At 38.3% G+C, this 25,442-nt stretch overlaps 1 protein-coding gene across 3 annotated transcripts in view; it reads left to right on the plus strand.

Moving 5' to 3' along the window:
- CKAP5 (cytoskeleton associated protein 5) overlaps positions 1–25,442 on the plus strand; it is a 115,634-nt gene that overhangs the window by 62,563 nt on the left and 27,629 nt on the right. For all 3 annotated transcript variants that reach the window (XM_060105441.1, XM_060105443.1, XM_060105442.1), the window contains exons 10-26: positions 2,659–2,748; positions 2,854–3,018; positions 3,519–3,647; positions 4,173–4,355; positions 7,572–7,685; positions 7,977–8,087; positions 10,030–10,122; positions 12,763–12,948; positions 13,478–13,572; positions 16,851–16,908; positions 17,001–17,126; positions 17,738–17,877; positions 18,248–18,422; positions 19,007–19,120; positions 20,540–20,668; positions 24,582–24,776; positions 25,153–25,288. In XM_060105441.1, the coding sequence (XP_059961424.1) occupies positions 2,659–2,748; positions 2,854–3,018; positions 3,519–3,647; positions 4,173–4,355; positions 7,572–7,685; positions 7,977–8,087; positions 10,030–10,122; positions 12,763–12,948; positions 13,478–13,572; positions 16,851–16,908; positions 17,001–17,126; positions 17,738–17,877; positions 18,248–18,422; positions 19,007–19,120; positions 20,540–20,668; positions 24,582–24,776; positions 25,153–25,288 (2,239 nt within the window). The remainder of the gene's footprint in view (positions 1–2,658; positions 2,749–2,853; positions 3,019–3,518; positions 3,648–4,172; positions 4,356–7,571; positions 7,686–7,976; positions 8,088–10,029; positions 10,123–12,762; positions 12,949–13,477; positions 13,573–16,850; positions 16,909–17,000; positions 17,127–17,737; positions 17,878–18,247; positions 18,423–19,006; positions 19,121–20,539; positions 20,669–24,581; positions 24,777–25,152; positions 25,289–25,442) is intronic.

Genomic DNA, 25,442 nt, shown 5'->3' on the forward strand with positions numbered 1-25,442 from the left:
TTAATATCTTGCTTTGCTCTTAAAATATTATATACAGTATAACAGTATGAAGTATAACTTGTGATAACCAGAACAGAGTAAAAATGAGAGTAGGAAAGGCAATATAAAACCAGAAGTGAGATTAATATATAAGATGTATTTTATGGTGTTTTTCTATTTAAAAAAGTAGTTTACTTATATACTTGAGACATTTTATATAGGTTACACTGTTGGTGATATATCAGTTTATTATAAGAAACTCTGACTAGAGACATTCGTTGAACATAAATTTGGAAGCAATCAAGTTTGCTAACAGTTTTAACAAATTGTGATGTTTTCTTTAATTCTGGCATCTGTCAGTTGGCCTCTAAATCTCATCTGTATTACTTAAAATGGCTCAGCATCCTGAAAATTGACCATAGTGAACTTTAGGGTTTAACTTGCTAGCCACTTGATCATTTGATTCCCTGGATTGACTTTGAGAGTCTCCTAATAGTCTGTAGGCATGTGTCAGTTTTATATTGAAGCAAACATCAAACCTCACTTAGTTGTATTTGGAGCTTGCTTACTCATAGCATTAAAAATAATTTCAGAGAACTCAACTGAAAAAAATAAGACACTACCAAATAAAAATAAATCATGACTAGCTTGTTACCAGGGAAATAAAAATAAGGGTCTTTAAAACCCTTAAACATGTAAATCACAAATTGGAGTAAAATTATAATCAGTATTTTTATAGTAATCATTACTTATTATATAATATCTCTGTGTGTATGGTATCAAGTGTATTGATTAGCTTTTGGTCAGCTTTGTGTTACTTAGAATATTTTATACTTCTGTATTATAATTTTTCAAACTAGAAAACAATCTTTAAAGTACATTTTAATTTACTAAGTTTATAGTTAGGTGATTACCTGACCATTTAGTTTGAATTCTGATTCTGGCTTTGTGACATTTTGGTGTACAGCTTAAAGAATGTCTCTAGTGCTTTATAGTTTGGGGTATTTGTCTCCCCTGAAAATTACATCATATACAGTGTTTGATATCAAGCATGTTAGTGTGGTTCAGCTTTATTTTCCTTAGCTACTTATAAACTGTCCTTTTAGCAATATATATAAAAGTGAACTTTAGCTTCATAGCTATTAAAATATCTTGATTTTTGATTGGCAGGGGGCAAAATGGCTAAAGGGAGTCAATTGTATGGTGACAGATGAGAACTAGACTTTTGGTGGTGAGCACGCTATAGTGTATACAGAAATCGAATTATAATGTGGTACACATGAATCTTAGATAATGTCATGAACCAGTGTTACATCAATAAAAACAAATAAACAGTTTTTAAAGGTATATTGATTTTCAGGTTTATAACTAATTATTAGTATTAAAGAGTCTTCTATATTTCTCCATGGAAACTGTATTTCTTCTGATCTGTATCACTTCTATGAAATTCTTTTTTTAAATTGGGTTGGGGGAGGTGCCATTGAGCTTTGCTATATATTTTAGACCTCAAAAAGCAACTTTAATTTGCCTGCCAGCACAGTGCCTGGCTACATATACTCAATACATATACTTGGTATTCAATAAATATTTAATGAATTAGTGATAGTTTATAAGATAAAATAAACATTATAAAAATTCTAACTTTACTGATCTAAACTTAGTACTTGAGTAAGAAGATACAATTCTGATCAAAATTGCTATAATTTCTGGTACCGTGTCTTTTTTCTTTAGTGTAGTGAAGAGGCAGAAGACATCGCAGTTCTATCAGAATCTTGGGTGGAGAGGAAGAATTGTATACTATACCTGTTCCCCTACCCTAGATCCACCTAGTTGAGAATCATTTTGTCCAATAAGAGTTGTTACTGATAAAAATGATTGTAAGGTTGCATATAAGGTACAGATGCAAAAAAAAAAGGTTGAGGGGGCCTCCCTGGTGGCGCAGTGGTTGAGAGTCCGCCTGCCGATGCAGGGGACGCGGGTTCGTGCCCCGATCCCGGAGGATCCCACATGCCGCTGAGCGGCTGGGCCCGCGAGCCATGGCCGCGGAGCCTGTGTGTCCGGAGCCTGTGCTCCGCAACGGGAGAGGCCACAGCAGTGAGAGGCCCGCGTACAGCAAAAAAAAAAAAAAAAAAAAAAAAAAAAAAGGTTGAGGAACATTGCTGTGGTGGTATAAGCATAAGATTGTTCCAGCATAAGATTCTTGTGCCCTTCAAGAAAGGAAATGACTTCTTAATCCAACTTAGATGTTTACTTTTTTTGTTTATTTTGGTAGAGGCAAACATTGTTTTAGTAAGTTTTATTGAGATGTAACTTACATACTATAAAATTCACCGTCTTAAAGTATATAATTCAGTGGTTTTAGTATATTCATAAGGGTGTGTTACCATCACTACTATCTAATTCCAGAACATTTTCACCACCCCAAAAAGAAACCCTATATCCATTAGCAGTCACTCCCCATTCTCCCCTCCCCCAGACCCTGGCAACAACTGATATACTTTCTGCTTCTGTGGATTTGAAGTTTCGTACAAATGGGATAATACACGTGTGGTCCTTTGTGACTGACATCTTTCACTTAGCGTAATGTTTTCAAAGTTCATCCATGTTGTAGCATATATCAGTACATCATTCCTTTTTTTTTTTTTTTGCCGAATATATTCCAACTATTCACCTTTAAAGGTTGTACCAACCATTTTGGAGAAATTCAAAGAGAAGAAGCCTCAAGTGGTACAAGCCCTGCAGGAGGCAATTGATGCAATCTTTCTTACTGTAAGTTGAGTTTGTTTTTTTGTCTAAAGTAAAGTTTGTCAATGTAATATTTTGATTGTTCTTTATGTTTGAGAAAAGCTTATTGACCACATTTTCTTTCTAAAGACCACACTACAGAACATCAGTGAGGATGTTTTAGCAGTAATGGATAATAAAAATCCAACCATCAAGCAGCAGACATCTCTTTTTATTGCAAGAAGCTTCCGCCACTGCACTGCTTCTACCCTGCCAAAGAGCTTACTGAAGCCCTTTTGTGCTGCTCTACTTAAGGTATAGACTCTCTTTGAAATTGAGGAAATATTTTATACCTAGGCAAGATTTTGTTTTTTCTACTGATTGTGTACAGTGACTACTTGACTTTAAGACTGTAGATTATTGTCTTTTGAGGAGAGACCCTCTGTAGCTTTGAAAATTGAATCCAAATTCTTGTATTATTTATGTTCCTGTTCTTGAAGAAAAGCACAAATTAGCTTTATAATTTCACTAACTACTAAAACTTTTATTTCTTATTTGGCCCATAAACTGATATTCAACTGGATCTGGTCAAGCACAGGCATCCAGTTTAGAGTATTTAAAGATCATTTGACTGTGAAGCATTTTAGATAGAGGGTAAGAGGAAGGGTAACTTAATTGGCAAATAGAAAGCTAAGCTTAGATTCTGTGAATTGTAAAAAGCAAATTCTTTATCTAACAACCATCAGTCTGAATTAAAATCAGTAATACCTAAAGAACCTTGTATCAAGATCATCTTGCTTACTTCCGGACTATAGCACATCAATGATTCTGCTCCTGAAGTCAGAGATGCTGCATTTGAAGCATTGGGTACTGCTTTGAAGGTGGTTGGTGAGAAAGCAGTAAACCCATTCTTAGCTGATGTCGACAAACTCAAGCTTGATAAGGTAGGTTAGTAATGGGTTGTAATGAAATTGGATAGCGGTCCTGTCTCTGTGCAATATGGGTTTGTTTACTGATATCCTTTTGATCAGAATTTCTTGATTAGTAGAAATATCTTTCAAATTATAAAAAATAAAATAAAATAAAATTGAGTGACCAATCTGTAGAGGAGGTAAAAATGATGTTTTGAGTTAATTTCATTTCTAATATCTAGAAAATTGCCTTTCTAAATATGAATGTCTTCCATCAAAAATATGGTTATTGTTTGTTTTTAATTTTCATTGGAGTATAGTTGATTTACAGTGTTATGTGAGTTTCTGCTGTACAGCAAAGTGAATCAGTTATACATATACATATATCCTAATGTATATCTACTGCCAAGAAAATATGGATAATTTATCTTTGTTGAAAAGGAAACTTTTCCCTCTGAATTCTCATGCAGTTGTGGTTTAGAAATGACTTATTAAGTAATGTAATGATTGTGTTTCAAAGTTAGGCTCAGTGACGTCTATCTCAATTTCATTCTCCAGATCAAAGAATGTTCAGAAAAAGTAGAGCTCGTACATGGTAAGAAAGCTGGACTTGCAGCTGACAAGAAGGAGTTCAAGCCTGTGCCAGGAAGAGCTGCTGCTTCAGGGGCTACAGGAGATAAGGACACAAAGGACATTTCAGCACCCAAACCAGGACCCTTAAAAAAGGCACCTGCTACTAAGGTTAATAGATGACTTGGAAAATATGGTTTAAAAATTAGAATTTAGTAAGGTAGGGTCTGAATCTCAGGTTCAGGGTTGTTCTTCAATATGATTTCATTTGAGAGATGAACTCATTACAACATTCAAAATACAGCAGAGCATCTTTTAATGAAGACAGCGTATTCCAATAGTACATTTGGTTATTTGAAACCTATATAGAGATAAAAATGGTAATGAAGATATAGGAGTACATTTTAAGGCATCAGAAAATATCATTAAATAATGAAATAGGGACTTCCCTGGTGGCACAGTGGTTAAGAATCCACCTGCCAATGCAGGGGACACGGGTTCGATTCCTGGTCTGGGAAGATCCCACATGCCGCGGAGCAACTAAGCCCGTGTGCTACAACTGCTGAGCCTGCGAGCCACAACTACTGAGCCCAGGTGCCACAACTACTGAAGCCCACGCGCCTAGAGCCTGTGCTCCGCAACAAGAGAAGCCACTGCAATGAGAAGCCCGCGCACCACAGCAAAGAGTAGCCCCTGCCTGCTGCAACTAGAGAAAGCCCGCGTGCAGCAACGCAGCCAAAAATAAATAAAATAAATTTATTAAAAATAATAATAATAATGAAATAATATGGTAGTGTACATAACATTAATAACGTAAGTTCATTTTCTAACCTAACATAAGGTCATTTTGCTAATAATGCTCTGGAATTGCAGCACCGAGTCTCCATTCCATCAGGGTCTCACTTTGTAGTGTAGAAGAGGGGGAAATGACCAAGGGCAAATATGGCATTCTTACAGTGAACACTTTTCTTGGACTGGATTCTCTTAAGCATGAAGTTATCTGCTGAAAATGCAAGAAGTTTGATTCTCTTTTCCACCCTGAACCCCAGCCTGGAGTTAGGAAAAGAGAACTGATATTTAGTGAGCTTTACTTTGTGAAGCATTTTACCTACATAATCTCATTTAATCATCATAACAACCCTTGAGATAAGCGTTTTGTGATCCCTGTTTTTCCAGAAAAGGAAATAGGGTTCAGCAAGGTTAAATGTCCTGCACATGCTCTTACAATTCACTTGTTTGTTTATTCTGTCTCCCCACACTGTATTGTAAACTTTAAAGGATAGAGATCTTGTCACTGCTTGACGCCTTGTGCCTAGAAGAGGCTCTGGCATATAGCAGGAATTCTGCATATATTTGTTGAATGACCAGAGTTGCAGAACTGGGATTTGAACCCAGGTATCTAGCTACAGAGTCTGTGTACTTTCATGTTATGCTGTCTCTTCAGTACTCCAGTACAGGGAGTTGGCAGCTATTTTCTCCTTTCTCACCAGCTCCTGCCTCTCTGGACAGTGACCTGGGCGCAGCACCTTAAGACCTTTTCTTATCTTGCTGAACCTTTCCATGCTAGCTGGCTTTCTCTTATAAAGGATTCTTTTCCTTCCCCCAAGAATAAGCTGTGGGTGGGGTGGGGAAGGACCTGCTTTTGTTCTTTTGAAAAACTCAGTAGGACAGTATCAGCCAATAAACCTACTAAGCCAATAAACATGTATGTCTATGTTTAAAAAAAAAAAGGTAGGAGATGTATTAATTGAGGTGCCTCTCAATTAATAAAACAGAGTACTGTTATATACAAGAAAGGATCCAGAAGGGGTGTTCTAGTAAATCAAAGAGTGTAAAATTCTCTATTTTTACAGTGAGAAAACAATTAAATCTCTCTTCATGGGGTAGTTATTATGAACCAATAAAATCATAGTGCTAATGTGAACTGGCAAGTGTTAGAGGTTTCCATTGGATTAAAAACCAGCATCTTAGCTTTGCTAACCCCACCTTAAAAGCTCAGAATATGTTCAAGATAACAGTGGTTTCAGAACAGCTCTGGATGTTCAAGACTAATTTGGTCCTCTGTCATTTTATCTTTTCTTTTTAGGTTTGGGCATTGCTTAACAAATATCCAAAATAGGTAGAAGGAATGATGTGAACAGTGATCTGTGTTGCTATATTAATGTTACTGCCCTTGGCTGTGTACCTTACCACAAACTGCTATTTTCTTGTGACCTTTCAAAACTGGGGGTGACATAAATTTAAATCAAGATATTTAAATAGAATATTAGCAGATAGAATCCAGTGGGTACAATAGAAAGTATGAGCAACTGAAGTTTATTCCAGGATTGCAAGGATAGTTTGATATTAGAAAAATTACTGAATTTATAGATCAAAAGAAGTCTAATTTCAGACACTGAAAAGGAATATAATAAATTTCAACATGTCTTCTTGATAAAAATTCTTAACCATATAGAAATGGATGGATACTTTGACATGATTAAGTATATCATTTTTATAGATTATATGATCATATCCTTGGAAAATCCAAGCAAGTCAACTGGAAAACTAATAAAACAATAAAAAATATTCAGTGAGATGGCCATCTTCAACATAACTAGAACACTCACTGAAATTGGCATAACACCTCTTTTCCTTCACAAATTAGATAGTTCTACAGTGAGTAATAACATATTCTCATGTTACTTGGAGTAACTTTGTGGTTTAATAGTGAGTAAATGTTATAACTCAGAAACTGCCCTTTACTAGTGTAGGAAGAATCTAGAGGCATTTAAAGGCATCAAACATTAATTCTCAAATTAATCTGTAAATGTAGCATAAATCCAGTTCATCGTTTTTATTTCATTTATCTTATTCGCTCATTTTGAATTAGAGGTTCTTTTTTTTTTAAATTTATTTTTGGCTGCGTTGGGTCTTCATTGCTGCTCATGGACTTTTCTCTAGTTGCTGTTGTCTTTGTTGTGGTGCTCGGGCTTCTCATTGCGGTGGCTTCTCTTGTAGTGGAGCACGGGCTCTAGGCACGTGGGCTTCAGTAATTGTGGTACACAGGCTTAGTTGCTCCGTGGCATGTGGGATCTTCCTGGACCAGGGCTCAAACCCATGTCCCCTGTATTGGCAGGCGGATTCTTAACCACTGTGCCACCAGGGAAGCCCTAGAGGTTCTTAATACAGCTTCTTCAGATTCCCCGTGAATGATCTTCAGGAGGTCTGTCTGCCCTTGAAATTGCTAAATTCTGTAGGCCCAAAAATATGGGTCTTTTTGTTGTCGCTGTTGGTTGAGTGATCCCTCATTTTAATCAAATTTTTGAGGAATCTCTAACCCCAAAGTGTCTAAGAATCACTATTCTAAATCCTTTAGTGGTTTAATATTTTTCTGTTTGCTTTTAGCCTGGCGGGCCACCGAAGAAGGGGAAACCAGCTGCACTAGGAGGCACCGGGAGCACTGGAACCAAGAACAAGAAAGGGTTGGAGACTAAAGAAACAGTGGAGCCTGAGCTCTCGGTCAGTATTGTACAGTATATGCCTCAAACTCAAAACCGCGGAGAGTCATTGCCTATGAGGAGATTCAAGTTCTTTCTTTTCTGAGTTCTGTAACATATAGTTAATGGATGTCTTTTTAGCTTATTGAAACTGTGCCTTGGACAAACTTCCCCTTTACAGTAGTATAATAGAATCCTCAGATACTAAAACACACCTATGGGAGTGTTCTTGTCGTTTTGGCTGGGGTATTCTTACATTCTTGCCATCTGTTTCCTTAAGCACTTATTAATGTTAATGTTTTGTATCTTACAGATAGAAGTATGTGAAGAAAAAGCTTCAGCTGTCCTTCCTGCTACCTGTATACAGCTTCTAGACAGCAGTAACTGGAAGGAAAGGCTGGCCTGTATGGAAGAGTTCCAAAAGGTGGGTGCACAGGGATGAGTTGAATGTGAAAGAAAATTACATCATACAGAAGTGATGAATTGATAAATGAAGGGCTAGTCCTAATTGCTGTATTTTATAACCAGTGAACATGTCTGAAGGGTGTCAACTAAAGATGAGGTGGGGTTTTTATTTGCTTTTTAGCTGCGTAGTATTTATCTTTCAACATCTGTTTTCTGTGGCTTCTATCAGCTCATAACCTAAGTGATGCATAGTCAAGAAAATTTGGTTTATTCTGAATTATAAGGTTTACATAAATTTTATTTTATTTTTAATTATTATTATTATTATTATTATTTTTTTTGGCTGTGTTGGGTCTTTGTTCCTGCGCTCAGGCTTTCTCTGGTTGTGGTGAGCGGGAGCTACTCTTCGTTGAGGTGTGCGGGCTTCTCATTGCGGTGGCTTCTCTTGTTGCAGAGCACGGGCTCTAGGCACACAGGCTTCAGTATTTGAAGCACGTGAGCTCAGTAGTTGCAGCATGCAGGCCCTAGAGCGTGCGGGCTTTAGTAGTTGCGGCGCGTGGGCTCAGTAGTTGCAGTGCGTGGGCTCTAGGGCGCACAGGCATCAGTAGTTGTGGCACACGGGCTTAGTTGCTCTGTGGCATGTGGGATCTTCCCAAACCAGGGATCAATCAAACCCATGTCCCCTGCATTGGCAGGCGGATTCTTAACCACTGTGCCACCAGGGAAGTCCCTGAATTTTAATATTATGGTATTAAACTTACTAGGCAAACAGGTCTCTTCACGTAAACCATCCCTCATCCATTTCTATGTTTCCCTCTTTGTTGTCATGATTCTCAGAAGAATAGACATTATCACTTGGTATGAGAATCTTCTTTAAAAAAAATCTGTGTTGGGGCTTCCCTGGTGGCGCAGTGGTTGAGAGTCTGCCTGCCAATGCAGAGGACACGGGTTTGAGCCCTGGTCTGGGAGGATCCCACGTGCCGCGGAGCGGCTAGCCCCGTGAGCCACAAATACTGAGCCTGCGCGTCTGGAGCCTGTGCTCCGCAACGAGAGGCCGCGATGGTGACAGGCCTGCGCACCGCGATGAGGAGTGGCCCCCACTTGCCGCAACTAGAGAAAGCCCTCACACAGAAACGAAGAGCCAACACAGCCATGAATGAATAAATAAATAAATAAATAAATAAATAAATAAATAAATAAATAAATAAATAAATAAATAAATAAATCTGTGTTGGACAGGAGCATGGTGGTTTATTTTGGCACACACTCTTTGATTCTAATGAGGAGGGGTGTGGAGAAACTGCAAGAATGCTGCGACTTGTGCCAGGAGTCCTGGCTTCCAGTCCTGCATCCACCACTCAGGCTTAGCCCTGAGGTGTGCTTCTTTGAAACCTGTACTTAAATGCTTCTAACCTACTCTACTTTGCTGTTTTTAGGAAAATTGAATAAGTCAAAATATGTATAAGCAGTTTCTGTCATACACTGGGCAAATTAAAACTGTTACTGTTACTTTCTATGGGGCAAATTATTTGTGAATTCCTGAAATGTGAAAAAAAGAGTTTCAGTGGCATCACTATAACAACCACATACCAAACATCCAACTTAAAAAACAAAGTAGGGCTTCCCTGGTGGCGCAGTGGTTGAGAGTCCGCCTGCCGATGCAGGGGACACAGGTTTGTGCCCCGGTCCGGGAAGATCCCACATGCCGCGGAGTGGCTGGGCCCGTGAGCCATGGCCGCTGAGCCTGCGCATCCGGAGCCTGTGCTCAGCAACAGGAGAGGCCCGCATACCACAAAAAAAAAAAAAAAAAAAACAAAGTAAACAAGCTCTCTCTGTGACACTCCTCATTTCCGTTCCCCTCTCTCCTTCAAAGGTAAACACATAATTGATTTGGTATATACTGTTCCCTTGGAACTAATTGTTAATCCCTTAACTCTCATACTATCTTGTTTTACTTCAAGGCTGTTGAACTAATGGAACGAACTGAAATGCCATGCCAGGCATTAGTGAGGATGCTGGCCAAGAAACCTGGATGGAAAGAAACTAATTTTCAGGTATATTTAAATTAGAGATTTAATGTCTTTTATTGAAGTAATTTTCATTACATCATCCTATGGTGTATTAAAGAGGTATAGTTTGGTAATTTTTAGCTTGTTCTTTTTTTTAAAATCACTCAGCCAATGTGTCATGTAATTTTAAATGAACAGTGGAATGTGTGCATTTTGATTAAACACATAACTCTAACTTTGTGCATTTAGGAGTTTATATATATACAAATACTTATTGTTTGTTAATTCATATGTATGCATTTTTCTCATTATTTAGGCCTGGAAGCCCTCTAATATAGGGAGGGATGAACAATGAGATAGCTTTCTTATTTCTTTGCATAAAAAATAAATGTAGTCTTTAAATTGCTAATAAAAAATTACCACATAATCGGTTTAACTCATTAACTGATAATAGAGATGAAATTGAGCAGTACCGTTATTTAGTCTAAAAAGTAGGTGTAAAGGTAGGTATAGGAAAGTAATACATGAAGGAAAATGAGAAAAGAGTTTTCTTCTCCTCCTCTAGACATACACAGAGCTGATGGGAAACAAAAGTTTGAAATGTATCAGGTTTATTTTTGGCTTCCTGCTAGGCTCTTTTTTACTTCTGTTTTGGCGCCTCTTCTTCTCTGTTTAGGACCTTAGCTCCCTTGCTCATTGTTCCCTTAGCCCTGCGTTATAACCTCATCCATACCATCCAGCTCCACAAAGGTTTCCCATGCCAGAAGGTTCTGATACTGCCTTCTTGCCCTCACACCACCACTTTAAAAACTCCCCTTATGTAGCTTCTCAGATAGGTGAAAGAAGAACACCTGATTTGAGCTAATACCCTTCTTTGTATTATTAGATCCATAACAAGAGATAATTTTATATCTTTTTTTCCTTTATAACAACTTTCCTGAGGGTATAAAATTGTTTTAAAGGGTTCAGTGCAGCTGTTTTTAGTCTATACACATAGTTAGCAACTCCTACCACTGTTTAATTTTAGAATATTTTCATCACCCCGAAGAGAAACCCCTTACCCATCAGTAGTCACTCTCTATTCCTCCCCAAGTCCCCACCCCCAGTCCCTGGCAACAATTAATCTACTTTCTCTCACTATGGATCACTTCTTCTGGACATTTCATGTAAATAGAATGATGTGGCCTTTTGTGTCTGGCTTTTACTTAGCATATGTTTTCAAGGTTCATGCATACTGTAGCATATATCAACTCTACAGTCTTTTGTTGCTAAACAGTATTCCATCGTATGGATATACAACATTTTATTTACCCATTCATAAGTTCTTTGTTTTTTCTTTGGCTGTGTCATGCAGCACATGGAATCTTAGTTTTCCAACCAGGGATCCCACGACCCTTTCATTGGAAGTGCGGAGTCTTAACCACTGGACCACCAGGGAAGTCCCTACCCATTCATAAGTTGATGGACATTTGCATTGTTTCTGCTTTGGGGCTATTGTGAATAATGCTGCTATGAACTTTCATGTACAAGCTTTTGTGTGAACACATGTATATACCTAGAAGTAGAATTGCTGGGTCTTATGGTAACTCTGTGTTTAACTTTTTGAGGAACTGACAAACTGTTTTCTAAAGTGGCTGTACCATTTTATCTTTGCACTAGCAGTGCAGGAGAGTTCCAGTTTCTCTACTTCCTTGCCAACACTTGTTATTTAAATATTCAAACAGGACAAAGGGAAATATTTTTGGTCAAAAGTGTCTGAAGTCCCAGACATCTGCCATCATCACATTAATATCTTTAAATTGTTTTTCACAGTTCCTTCCATTCTTCCACTTAAAAATCTACAAATTCTTTAAATCTCTCAAGTTCTGGGGTGTGTGTGTGTGTGTGTGTGTGTGTGTGTGTGTGTGTGTGTACACGAGGGTTGTAATTCTTTTTGTGGGCAACTCTAGTAGGAACTCTGAATTAGTATGGTCATTTTTTTTTTTTTTTTTTTTTTTTTTTTTTTTTTTTTTTTTTTTGCTGTACGCGGGCCTCTCACTGCTGTGGCCTCTCCCGTTGCGGAGCACAGGCTCCGGACACACAGGCCCCGCGGCCACGGCTCGCGGGCCCAGCCGCTCCGCGGCATGTGGGATCCTCCGGGATCGGGGCACGAACCCGTGTCCCCTGCATCGGCAGGCGGACTCTCAACCACTGCGCCACCAGGGAGGCCCTAGTATGGTCATTTTATTATGTATTTCAGGATGTATGTTCAGTACTATATGCAGATAACCATAGGAGAAGGAGAATATAGAAATTATATTTTTCAATTCATAAACTTCATGTGGTAACATTGCTTGTTAATATTTTAAAACACTGAGTTTTTTTTTCTGTCTTAGCTGTCAGCTACATTAATTGATAACAAAGGATAAAAATTATTTTGTTTCTTGGTTTAAAATTTGATTTTAGTTTGGTCATGTTCTCAGCTGTTACATCTTCAGGCTGCTATAAAAATAAGTAAATAAATAAATGTCTTTGGGCAATTCCCTGGCGGACCAGTGGTTAGGACTTGGCACTTTCACTGCCGAGGGCCCGGTTCAGTCTCTGGTCAGGGAACTAAGATCCCACAAGCCGCGTGGCACGCCCCACCCCTGCCAAAAAAAATGTCTTTGGCTTACTCATAACTTTCTGATACTTATCCTTGTTCAGGTGATGCAAATGAAGCTTCACATAGTTGCTTTGATTGCCCAGAAGGGAAATTTTTCCAAAACTTCAGCTCAGATCGTCTTAGATGGCCTTGTAGACAAGATTGGAGATGTGAAATGTGGGAACAATGCAAAAGAAGCTATGACAGCAATAGCTGAAGCTTGTATGTTGCCATGGACAGCTGAACAGGTTAGTGACACAGAGCTCTCTTTCCTCAAGTTTTCCCAGTTTTTTCCCAAATTTTAATTTAAAGTTATTAGTTAAACTTTAGTTCTTTTCTTCTCAAGTAAAACCTTTTCTGATACTGTTTTACTTTTACCTTTAGTAATTTTTGCACTGTTGCCTGATAATTAAAAATGTCTTAGTCAAGAATATTCTATTAAGAATGAAAGTAATTTTCTCTTAAGACATTATCATCCAGAGTGACCACTAATGAAAAGTCGTAAACAGTCCAGATTGCCTTTTAAGAAAATTTTTTTTATTGAAGTATTAGTTGATGTACAATACTGTGAGAATGCTTTTAATACTTCTGTCACTTACCTCATTTTCTTGTGTAAATTAAATATTTCATTCCTAAGGCATTCTTGCAGTTGTGTTAGCATCAGGAAAACCATGCTTAATCCACTACTGCCTTAATGTCAAGCTATATTTCTGTGAGAAATATGAGAGAAAACACAGATCTGTTTTGTTTTTTTGTATGTTTGTTTTTCCACTCCAGGTTATGTCAATGGCTTTCTCACAGAAGAATCCCAAGAATCAGTCAGAAACTCTGAATTGGCTATCAAATGCAATAAAAGAATTTGGTTTTTCTGGGTAAGTCAGAAAGAAATCAAGTACATGTTTTGCCAGTCTCTAACTGGTGATTATATTTGTTGTAGCTATTGCTGCTTATTTCTGAGAAGCCAGAGCTGGATTGTCTATAATTTATATAAAACAAGACTACCTTTGTTCCTGAAAAGCCTATATTGGCTTGTGCTCCTGCATTTTGATATCCACTAATATTAGAGTTCTCTAAGTTATTTTTCCTCAGGTATTTGTAACTGTCCCACAGAAAAGCCAATTCCAAGGATTCCTAGTCAAATACATTTGGAAAATACTATATAAAATCACACTTGTTTAGAGATATGTAGTGCACGTTGGAAAATTAAAGGCTCTCAGAAGTCCTGCAGTTGAGACACTTGTTTAACCCACTCTTTCCCAAAGTTATTTGCCTATTGAACACATTTGTTTACAGTAGTCCCCCGCTTATCTGTGGTTTCACCTTCCACAGTTTAAGTAACCCACAGTCAACTGCAGTCAAAAAATATTAAATGGAAAGTTTCAGAAATAAACAATTTATAAGTTTGAAACTGTGGGCCGTTCTGAGTAACATGATGAAATCTCACTCTGTCCTGCCCGGGATATGAATCATTCCTTTGTCCAGTGTATCCCACCCATCAGTCACTTAGTAGCTGTCTCAGTTACATATCGATCCTTGTGGTATTGCAGTGCTGCTGTTCAAGTAACCCTTATTTTACTTAATAATGGCCCCATGGGACTTCCCTGGCTGCCCAGTGGTTGGGACTTTGCCTTCCAATGCAGAGAGTGTGGGTTCGATCCCTGGTCAGGGAGCTAAGATCCCCCATGCCTCGTGGCCAAAAAACCAAAACATAAAACAGAAGCAATATTGTAAGAAATTCAATAAAGACTTTAATAATGGTCCACATAAAAAAAGTCTTAAAAAAAAATTTGCCCCAAAGTGCAAGAATAGAGATGCTGGCAATTTGGATATGCTAAAACGAAGCTGTAAAGTGCTTCCTTTAAGTGAAAAAGTGAAAGTTCTCAACTCAGTAAGGAAAGAAAAAAATGGCATGCTGAGGTTGCTAAGATCTACAGTAAGAATCTTCTGTCCATAAATTGTGAAGGAAAAAGAAATTTGTGAGTTTCACTATTGCACCTCAAACTGCAAACATTGTAAGTGCTTAGTTAAGATGGAAAAGGCATTAAATTTTTGGGTGGAGGACATAAACAGAAAGAAAACATGACTGATGGCAATGTGTTCCACCCAAAAGCATGCAGGCTATGAAGATTTCAGTAAGGGATCCCCTGAAACAAGTGACACCAAACCATTTACTGCAAGTGAGGATGGGTACACAGATTCAGAAACAGGTTGGGACTGAAAAATGTAAAAATTACAGGAGAGGCTGCATTTGCCAGTGAAGCAGCCACTGCGTTTCTGGTAGAGTTGAAAAAAATTGATTAAGGAGAAAGAACACACTCACATAACTTTTATTACAGTATATTGTTATAACTGTTCTATTCTGTTATTAGTTATTATTGCTAATCTCTTACTGTGTCTAATTTATAAATTAAACTTTATCATAGTTCCATAAGTATAGGAAAAAAATAGTATATGTAGTACTATCCACGGTTTCAGGTATCCACTGGGGGGTCTTGGAAGGTATCCCTCCCAGATAAGGAGGAACTATTGTATTTTATTTAACAAAATTTTATAGACTTACTTCACGCCTGGCACTTTCTAAATAATAACTCATTTGATTCAATCATCATTAAAAACCATGTGAGGGGGCCTCCCTGGTGGCGCAGTGGTTAAGAGTCCGCCTGCCGATGCAGGGGATACGGGTTCGTGCCCCGGTCTGGGAGGATCCCATATGCCGCGGAGCGGCTGGGCCCGTGAGCCATGGCCGCTGGGCCTGCGCATCCGGAGCCTGTGCTCCGCAACGGGAGAGGCCACAACAGTGAGAGGCCCACATACCGCAAAAAGAAAAAAAAAAAAAAAAAAAAAAAAAAAAAAAACCATGTGAGGTATTGTTCTCTCCTTTTATAGATGAGGAAACAAGGGCACAGAAAGCTTAAGTGATCTGCCCAAGTCATAGTTAGAACGTGGCAAAGCCAAGATTTTTTTTTTTAATAAAGTTATTTTATTTATTTATTTTTGGCTGCATTGGGTCTTCATTGCTGTGCGCGGGCTTTCTCTAGTTGCGGCGAGCAGGGGCTACTCTTCGTTGTGGTGCGCAGGCTTCTCATTGCGGTGGCTTCTCTTGTTGCAGAGCACGGACTCTAGGTGTGCGGGCTTCAGTAGTTGTGGCACGCAGGCTCAGTAGTTGTGGCTTGCGGGCTCTAGAGCTCAGGCTCAGTAGTTGCGGTGCACAGGCTTAGTTGCTCCACGGCATGTGGGATCTTCCTGGACCAGGGCTTGAACCCATGTCCCTCGCATTGGCAGGCAGATTCTTAACCACTGCGCCACTACGGAAGTCCTGGGAGAAAAACATTCTAGTCGAAGGGAACAGCAAGTGCAAAAGCCCTGTGGCAGGAGCACACGTGATATATTTTAAAAGAGCAAGGAGTCATTGTTCTTCAGAATGCAGTTGGAGTAGAAGAGTGAGGGAGTAGGGAGTGATAGGAGATAAAGATTGAAGAAAGAACAGGGGCCCAGGTTGTGTAGGGCCTCAAAGTTTTGAATAAATTGGAAACCATTAGATAGTTTTGAGCAGGAGAATACAAGGATTACTCAGACTATAGTCAGAGAGAACAGATAGTGAAGATCAAGGGCAGAAGCAGGGAGACTAATTAGAACGCTACTGAAATAATCCTGTCAAGAAATAATATGGCTTGGAAGTATTATGACTCAGAATATATTTTGAAGGTAGAACTAAGCAAGATGTTGAACTTAAGAGAGAAGAGGAGTCAAGGGTGACTCTGAGGAGTCAAGGATGGCCTGAGCAACTGGAGAATGAAGTGGCTGTTTACTGAGATAGGGAAAACTGTGGGAAGAACAGGTTTAGGGGGTCGGGCTGTGGACAATCAGGAGTTTGGTTTTGACAGATGTAGGATATCTACTAGATATAAAAATGGAAATGTCACAAAGGCAGTCGGATATATGAATCTGGAGTTCAGGAAAGAGATCAACACTGGATTGATCTAATGCATATAGATAGTATTTAAAGCTTACTTTAAATGAGTGTAGAAAGAGAATAGGTGAAACTCAGGACATATCTAAAGGAAGCTGGTTCTGGAGTCTGGCTTTATAAAACTCCATTGAGTATTTTGAGGTTTCACTTGTTTTTCATTCTAAGTATCATTTCTTCTAGATTGAACGTGAAAGCTTTCATTAGCAATGTGAAGACAGCTCTTGCTGCAACAAACCCGGTGAGTACATACCAGCATGTATGGGAAGAGTAGTAAGTACAGCCATGTTTATGGTTCTGTTCTGATCTGAAAAGTTCTTTTTGTTCTGCCAGGCTGTGAGGACTTCTGCCATCACCTTGCTTGGTGTGATGTATCTGTACGTTGGCCCCTCTCTGCGAATGTTCTTTGAGGATGAGAAGCCTGCCCTCCTATCCCAGATAGATGCAGAATTTGAGAAGGTAAAGATTCCACAAATGATACAATCCATAGTTGACTTGAGAATGCTTATATTAGTTAAGTTTAAACTTTTAACCCTTGGAATGAAGAATATGTATGTATGTGCTTTTATATGTATAAGGTATCCCTGGGAAGAATTCATAAGAAATGGATGATTTTGTGAGGAAGAGAATTAGATAGCTATAGTATAGGATGGGACATTTTCCCCTTTGTAGCTTTGGAATATCAAACATTTTGAATGTATTACCTATTCCAAAAGTACACTAAATATAACATTAATTTTTTTTTTAAGTAAAAAGAAACTTGACCTTCCTTGAATAAACTTTCTAATTGAAATTGCTAAGTTTTGGCAGACTTGCTCTGTATTGTCTTGGGCATACAAGTCAAAAGACAGCTTTATGATTGAGAAGTCAGATTCTAATAGGTTTGTATAAAGATATCTTTTGTCACATAGTCTCAAAATTGGAATCTAAGTAGGAATTAAAATATGTGCTGTGTGAATATTAAGTATTATGAAGGAATATGAAAGTTTGACACACGTACCATTCTCTAACCAGTTTGCTCTCATATTCTTCATCAAGTTCATTAGCCTCACTGACTTATTTGTGTGTAGATGCAGGGACAGAACCCACCTGCTCCAACCAGAGGGATTTCCAAACACAGTACAAGTGCTACAGATGAAGGAGAAGATGGAGACGAACCAGATGATGGGGGCAATGATGTTGTGGATCTTTTGCCAAGGACAGAAATCAGGTTTGTTGCTAATGATTTATTTGATGTATTATGCTTAATTCTTTTTTTTCTTTTTTTTTTTTTTTTTTTAGTGGTACACGGGCCTCTCACGGTTGTGGCCTCTCCCGTTGCGGAGCACAGGCTCCAGACGTGCAGGCTCAGCAGCCATGGCTCACGGGCCTAGCCGCTCCGCGGCACTTGGGATCTTCCTGGACCGGGGCACGAACCCGTGTCCCCTGCATTGGCAGGCGGACTCTCAACCACTGCGCCACCAGGGAAGCCCTATGCTTAATTCTTAATGGTGTCTTCTGTTTCTCAGTCAAGGGTACTTCTGTGACATTATTGTTCTTTTAGGCATCTGGAATTAAGGATTCTGTCTTTTTTTTTTCAGTGATAAAATCACTTCAGATTTGGTGTCTAAGATTGGTGACAAGAATTGGAAGATCAGGAAAGAAGGCCTAGATGAAGTGGCAGGTATTATCAATGAAGCAAAATTTATCCAGCCAAACATAGGTGAACTTCCAACTGCCTTGAAGGGTCGACTCAACGATTCAAATAAAATCTTGGTACGTAGAATATATGCCTGTTTTTTTCTCTCCCCTCTCTGCCCCTGCAAGGGGATCCTTTTCAGTAACCTTCACCAGCAAAAACAGAAAAGAGTTAGTCACTCTATTGCTTTGAACTAGAAATAGCTTCCTTTAATTTCTTAAGTGTGCCTCAAGATATGTCGGTAGATGGCAAGTTTTTTAATCAAATTTTCATGAATCTCAGATTTGCTGTTTACAGGGCTCTGATATTAAGTATTTTTATATAAAACTGCTTGTAATGCATATAAACAAGTTAATTTCTAATTTTTAAATTTGGATTTTTAAGTGAGATTTTTCTTAAACTAGGCTTTACCTTACTTTAAAATTATAAAGCATTGTAATCTCTAGTCTAAAATTCTAATATTCCAATTTTATGAACTGATGATAAAAGGAGACGCCATCATCCAAAAATTATTCATAAGCTGATTAGTATCATAATGAGCTGATTTTTTTTAAGTAGGCCAGAAACTTCCTACTGCATTGACTATATAGCAGCAAACTTGCAAAACTTTGAGCACACCTTGCTACGGTTTGAACATAAGGTGTTGGCTTTTCCCACCCAGGTGCAGCAGACGTTGAATATCCTCCAGCAGTTGGCAGTAGCCATGGGCCCAAACATCAAGCAACACGTGAAGAACTTAGGCATCCCTATCATCACAGTGCTTGGAGACAGCAAGGTAATCCTGACTCTTTTTACCACAGCTCTGTTCTGGAATAGGCCAGCCACATGACTGGGCTAAGAATAATCCTTTTTTTAAAAAAATTTATTTATTTGTTTTTATTTTTGGCTGTATTGGGTCGTTGTTGCTGTGCACGGGCTTTCTCTAGTTGTGGCGAGCGGGGGCTACTCTTCGTCATGGTGCACGGGCTTCTCATTGCGGTGGCTTCTCTTGTTGCAGAGCAGGGGCTCTAGGTGCATGGGCTTCAGTAGTTGTGGCTCGCAGGCTCTAGAGTGCAGGCTCAGTAGTTGTGGCGCACGGGCATAGTTGCTCCGCGGCATGTGGGATCTTCCTGGGCCAGGGCTCGAACCCGTGTCCCTTGCATTGGCAGGCATATTCTTAACTACTGTGCCACCAGGGAAGCCCCAATCCTTTTCTTACATGTAAGAGTGCATGTAAACAGTTTATCAACTGTGTTAGAGAAGAGAATATTAGGAGGAAGATAGTAAAAATTTTTACCTCCCAGGCATTATTAAGGTGATCAGATATCTCACTTACTAGCTTTGTGACCCTTAGATAAGTTGTTTATCTTCTTTGAGGTTCAGTTTTTTATCTATGAAATTTAATTCTTACAGAATTAAATAAGCATCTGTACATAAAGTACCTGTACCTGTCTCATACAGTATGTACTCAAAAAATGGTTGCTATTATGGTTATGATATCATTGTTTAAGGTGTTGGTATAAAGAGTGAATAAACATACATTTTGGATCATGTATTTTATTTTCTACCTGTTCCCTCAACTACTAGAGTAGGATCTTCTGGTACTTCAGTAAGATATTTGCAGTTTCACAGTCCTGGAATTTGTCGCATTGAAAGTTGCAAGCTCTTATGTTTATCCTTAAATGAATATTCGAATGTCTCTTTATTTTTGTGTAATTCATTTAATTTGAGGAATTGGACTATTTTAATATTTTTCACATCAGTAAGTCGTTCTCATTCTATGAATGCAAATTAATATAAAAACAAAAATGTTCAGTCAAATTGTTAATTTCAGTCTAACTATTAAGAGTTCTCTAACAGGTAGAATTACATTCTTTAGCAGATAACCAGGGACATAAAAGTCCCCAGAAGTTCAGGAAACAAAACCTAAGAGTTTGTTCCCCTAACATGATATTTTATGCCCAGGTCACTGTTTTCCCTAATTAACTGAGTATAGGATCTTTACAATTTGGAGTTTTATGTTTCTAATTTACTTTGGAGTTTTAGTACAACATGGATCTACATTCTGTTTCAAAGAAGATGAAGTATGTTCCAAGTACGTTCATATGGACTTTAGAGAAACCTCCATTGTTCGTGTTCATAAAGTAACAGGCTTTTCACTCCCTACCTCCAAACCATAGCAGTGTTACCTTTACTGATTCTCTCTTCCATTCAGAATAATGTTCGAGCTGCTGCCCTAGCAACTGTGAATGCTTGGGCAGAACAGACTGGCATGAAGGAATGGCTGGAGGGGGAAGATCTTTCTGAAGAGCTCAAAAAGGAAAATCCTTTCTTGAGGCAAGAGGTTAGTACCACAAATATGATTTGCTTTACTCATGTCTTTTACCTTCACAGAGGTTTGGGCCTACCTAATAAACATACATGAATGGATAGAATGAGTTCCATTATAAAATTGCTAATAAAATGAAACCAAATTCCTGGAGCTTTTTTATTCATGTGCCTCCTTTTCTTTTTTCCTTTCATGTGCTTTTTTAACAATAAAACTTTTTAAAGGATTAGCTTTTTTGTGAAGTTTTCTCTTTTCTTGAACTCTTAAATGGTAAGGTAAGAGGTTTTAATCATGACATAAAAATAGTTCAACATTCAAAAATCTACTATCATTGTCACCCATCATACCAACAGGCTAAAGAAAAGTCATATAATCCTATCAGTTGACACAAAAAAAGGACTTGAGAAAATCCAACAGCTATTCATGTTAAAAGCTGTCAGTAAGTTAGTAATAGAAGAGAATTACTTCAAGTTAAATAAAAAAGCATCTGCAAAAAACCTCTATAAATGATAATATTCTTAGTGGTTAAAAACTGAATGCTTTCCCCCTAAGATCAGGAACAAAGCAAGAATGTCCACTTTCACTGCTGTTACTCAGCATAGAACTGGAAGTTCTAGTCACTGCAATAAGGCAAGAAAAAGAAATGAAAGGCATACAGTTGGAAAAAGAATAAATAAAACTATCCCTAACTGCAGATAACATGACTGTTTACATAGAAAATTCCAGGAAATCTACAAGTAAACTCCTAGAACTAATAAATGAGTTCAGTAAGATTGCAGGATACAAAATAAACAGTCACATTTGACAAAACTCAATCACATTTATTTATAATACATTGAACATATGGAAACCAAAGTTACAAACACAGTACAGTTTACAATCACTCCAAAGAAAATGAAATCCTTAGCTATACACTTAACAAAACAAATACAAAATATGTCTACTGAAAATTACAAAAATGCTGATGAAGCATTCAAGGAAGACCCAAATAGATGTAGAGACATGCCATATTTGTGGATTGGAAGATTTAACATAGTAGAAATTAGAAATGTCAGTTCTATACATTTAATGTATACATAATGTATACATTTAATGTAATTCTTATCAAAATTCAAGAAAGTTTTTTTATAGACAAAGTCAAGGTTATTTTAAAATTTATATTCTAGCTAAAACAATCTTGACAAAGGAAAAAAAATGGAAAGAACCTCTCTACCATATATTAGGGCTTACTAAATTAAATTGCTAACATAATCAAGACATTGTGGGGAATTCCCTGGCAGTCCAGTGTTTAGGACTCCATGCTTTCACTGCCAAGGGCTCGGGTTCAACCCATGGTTGGGGAACTAAAATCCCCCCAGCCAAGCTGTGTGGCAAAAAAAAAAAAAAAAAAAAAATACACTGTGATAGCAAGGGGTAGGAGGAAGAGGATAGACACAGATAGGTGGAGCTGAAGAGGAAACCCAGAAGTAGACCCACACAACTATGAGCAACTAATTTTTGACGGTGTTTCCAAAGTAATTCAGTGGAGGAAGTGTGGCCTTTTCAACAGATGATGCTGGAGCAGTTGACATCCAGAGGCAAAAAAAAATAAACCTTACCTAAACCTCACATCTTACACCAAAATTAACTCAAAATGGATTATGGGCTTAAATGTAGAACATAAAACTATAGAACTTTTAAAGATAACATAGGAGAAAACCTTCAGGATACAGAAATTCTTCAGGCAAAGAATTCTTAGACTAGACACCAAAACCACAATTCATCAAAGAAAAAGTGGATAAATTGGACCTCATCAAAATTAAGAACTCTTACTCTGCAAAAGATCATGTGAAGAAGATGAAAAGACAGGCTGGAGTGGGAGAAAATATTTGCAACCTCTATGTCTGATAACGGACTATCATCAAGAATATATATATATATATAAAGAACTCTCAAAACCCAACAGTTAAAAATCTAATTACAAAATAGGCAAAAGACATGAACAGACATTTCACTGAAGAGGATATACAGATGGCAAATAAGCCCATGAAGGTGTCCAACATTATTGGCCATCAAGGAAATGCAAATTAAAACTGCAATGAGATAGCACAGACAACTATCAGAATTAGTAAAATTAAAAATTGTGACACCACCAAATTCTGGCAAGAATGTGGAAAAACTTGAACACTTTCCTGGTGGAAATGTAAAATGGTATAGCCACTCCAGAAAACAGTTTGGCAGTTTCTTATAAGACTATATGTGTAGTTACTATATGACCCAGCAAATCTTGGGCATTTATTCCAGAAAAATGAAAATATATGTTTACACAAAAGCCTATATACAAATGTTCATAGCAGCTGATTCGTAATAGCCAAGATCTGGAAACAGCCCAGATGTCTTTCAACAGGTGAATGCTTAAACAAACTATTGTATATCCATATGTGTAATACTATTCAGCAGTAAAAGAAACAAATTATTGATACATGCAACAAGTTAGATAAATCGCCGAGGAATTGTGCTGAGTGACAGTTCCAATTCCAAACAGTTACATACTATATGATTCTATTTATATGAGTTTGAAATCTCGTATTTTAGAAATGGATAAACAGATTAGTGGTTACCAGGGATTAGGGAGTAGGAGGAGGGAAGTGAATGTGGTTATAAAAGAGGCAACACATGGGATCCTTGGGATGGAGCTGTTCAAAATCTTGACTGCGGGAATACACTAACACATGATAAAATGGTAGAGAAAGCAATATAGACACACAAATGAGACAAAATCAGACTGGGGCAATCAGTATGATCAGTGGATTGTATCAATGTCAGTATCCTGGTTGTTTATACTATAGTATAGTTTCATAAAGTGCTACTGTTGGAGGAAACGGAGTAGAGTGCCTGGGATCTCTCTCTATTATTTCTTATAACTGCATGTGAATATACAATCATCTCAATAAATGTCTCAACTAAAAAATAAATGCAGGGCTTCCCTCGTGGTGCAGTGGTTAAGAATCCACCTGCCAATGCAGGGGACACGAGTTCGAGCCCTGGCCTGGGAAGATCCCACATGCCGCAGAGCAACTAAGCCCGTGTGCCACAACTACTGAGCCCGTGCTCTAGAACCCATGAGCTGCAACTACTGAAGCCCGCGTGCCACGACTACTGAAGCCCATGCGCCTAGAGCCCACAAGCCACAACTACTGAAATCCTCATGCCACAACTACTGAAGCCCATGTGCCTAGAGCCTGTGCTCTGCAACAAGAGAAGCCACCGCAATGCGAAGCCAGCGCACCACAATGAAGAGTAGCCCCTGCTCACCACAGCTAGAGAAAGCCCATGCGTAGTAATGAAGACGCAATACAGCCAAAAATGAATAAATAAATTTAGTTTTAAAAATTAATTTTAAAAATAAATAAATAAATAAATACAGATTTTCCTGGCAGTCCAGTCATTAGGACTCTGCTTTCACTACTGTGGCTGGGGTTTTATCCCTGGTCGGGGAATAAGATCCCACAAGCCACACGGCATGGCCGAAAAACAAACAAAACAAAAAACGAATATTTTAGAGATATAGAGAAAAGCTCTATGTAAGGCAGAAAGCAGAAGTCCTGGTAGAACTTGTCTTCTTCTGATCAAATAAATATTTTGCATCTTCTCTAGCTGAATAGTTCTTAGAATTTAAAAAAAAGTGTAAGATGCATTAAGAACTATTAAAGCTTTATAACTTAATGCTCAAACATGGTCCAAAAAACTGTGTCCTTATCTTAGCTGATTATCTTCATTGCATGTTTATCATTTCATTGGACAATGGAAATGACTGATTTCACACTGGAAAGTTGTAGTGTGAGAACTAATTCAGTGTTTGGTACTGATAAAATCATTAAGCTGAAGATCATAAATAATGACAGTTTTCTATGTGCCGTGTGTAACTGGTCTTTATTTCTTTTGGCAGCTTCTGGGCTGGCTGGCTGAGAAACTACCGACTCTCCGTTCCACCCCCACAGACCTTATCCTTTGTGTTCCCCACCTCTACTCCTGCCTAGAGGATCGCAACGGAGATGTGCGAAAGAAGGCCCAAGATGCCTTGCCATTCTTCATGATGCATTTAGGATATGAGAAAATGGCCAAGGCTACTGGGAAACTAAAAGTACTACTACTTGTTGCTGCTGTTAAAAGCCATTTAGAAAAATATTGAACATGAATTTATATAGGCAAAAGATCATATTACCTCCTATGAGTTTCAACTTGAAATCCCAGTGAGAGCAGAAATAAAATGTTTAGTAGTGTAGAACTTCTAAAGAATCTGCTGCCTTTGCAGGGATGAAAATTGTGACCTTCTAGAATGGCAGCTAATTTGCTGTGACTTCATAATGTGTTACTTCTCTTGCACTATGTGCTGCCTCCCTTACTTCATTGGTATTTCAAAACTAGGAGCTCAAGGATTTGACAGCAGATCTGTTAGTAAGCATAGCATGAGTATATTGTTTATGTGGCCTCTCACCTCTGTTATATTGTCTCCCTAGCCAACTTCTAAAGATCAGGTGTTGGCCATGTTAGAGAAAGCCAAAGCTAACATGCCAGCCAAGCCCGCTGCACCTGCTAAAGCAACTTCCAAACCCGTGGGAGGATCAGCTCCAGCCAAATTCCAGCCTGCCTCAGGTAACTCTTATTTTGAGAAGGTTAAAGGGGAACGAAATAGCCAAGGGAACTCTTAAAGAAATAGAAACCTTCATTTTTTAATCACATTTCCTCATGGCTTAGATCCCAAATCCTCCCTCCATCTCCTTACCCTCCTTTCATAAACATTTATCAA

This window comes from Mesoplodon densirostris, chromosome 7 (assembly GCF_025265405.1).
Source record: "Mesoplodon densirostris isolate mMesDen1 chromosome 7, mMesDen1 primary haplotype, whole genome shotgun sequence".
Classification (NCBI taxonomy): Eukaryota; Metazoa; Chordata; class Mammalia; order Artiodactyla; family Ziphiidae; genus Mesoplodon; species Mesoplodon densirostris.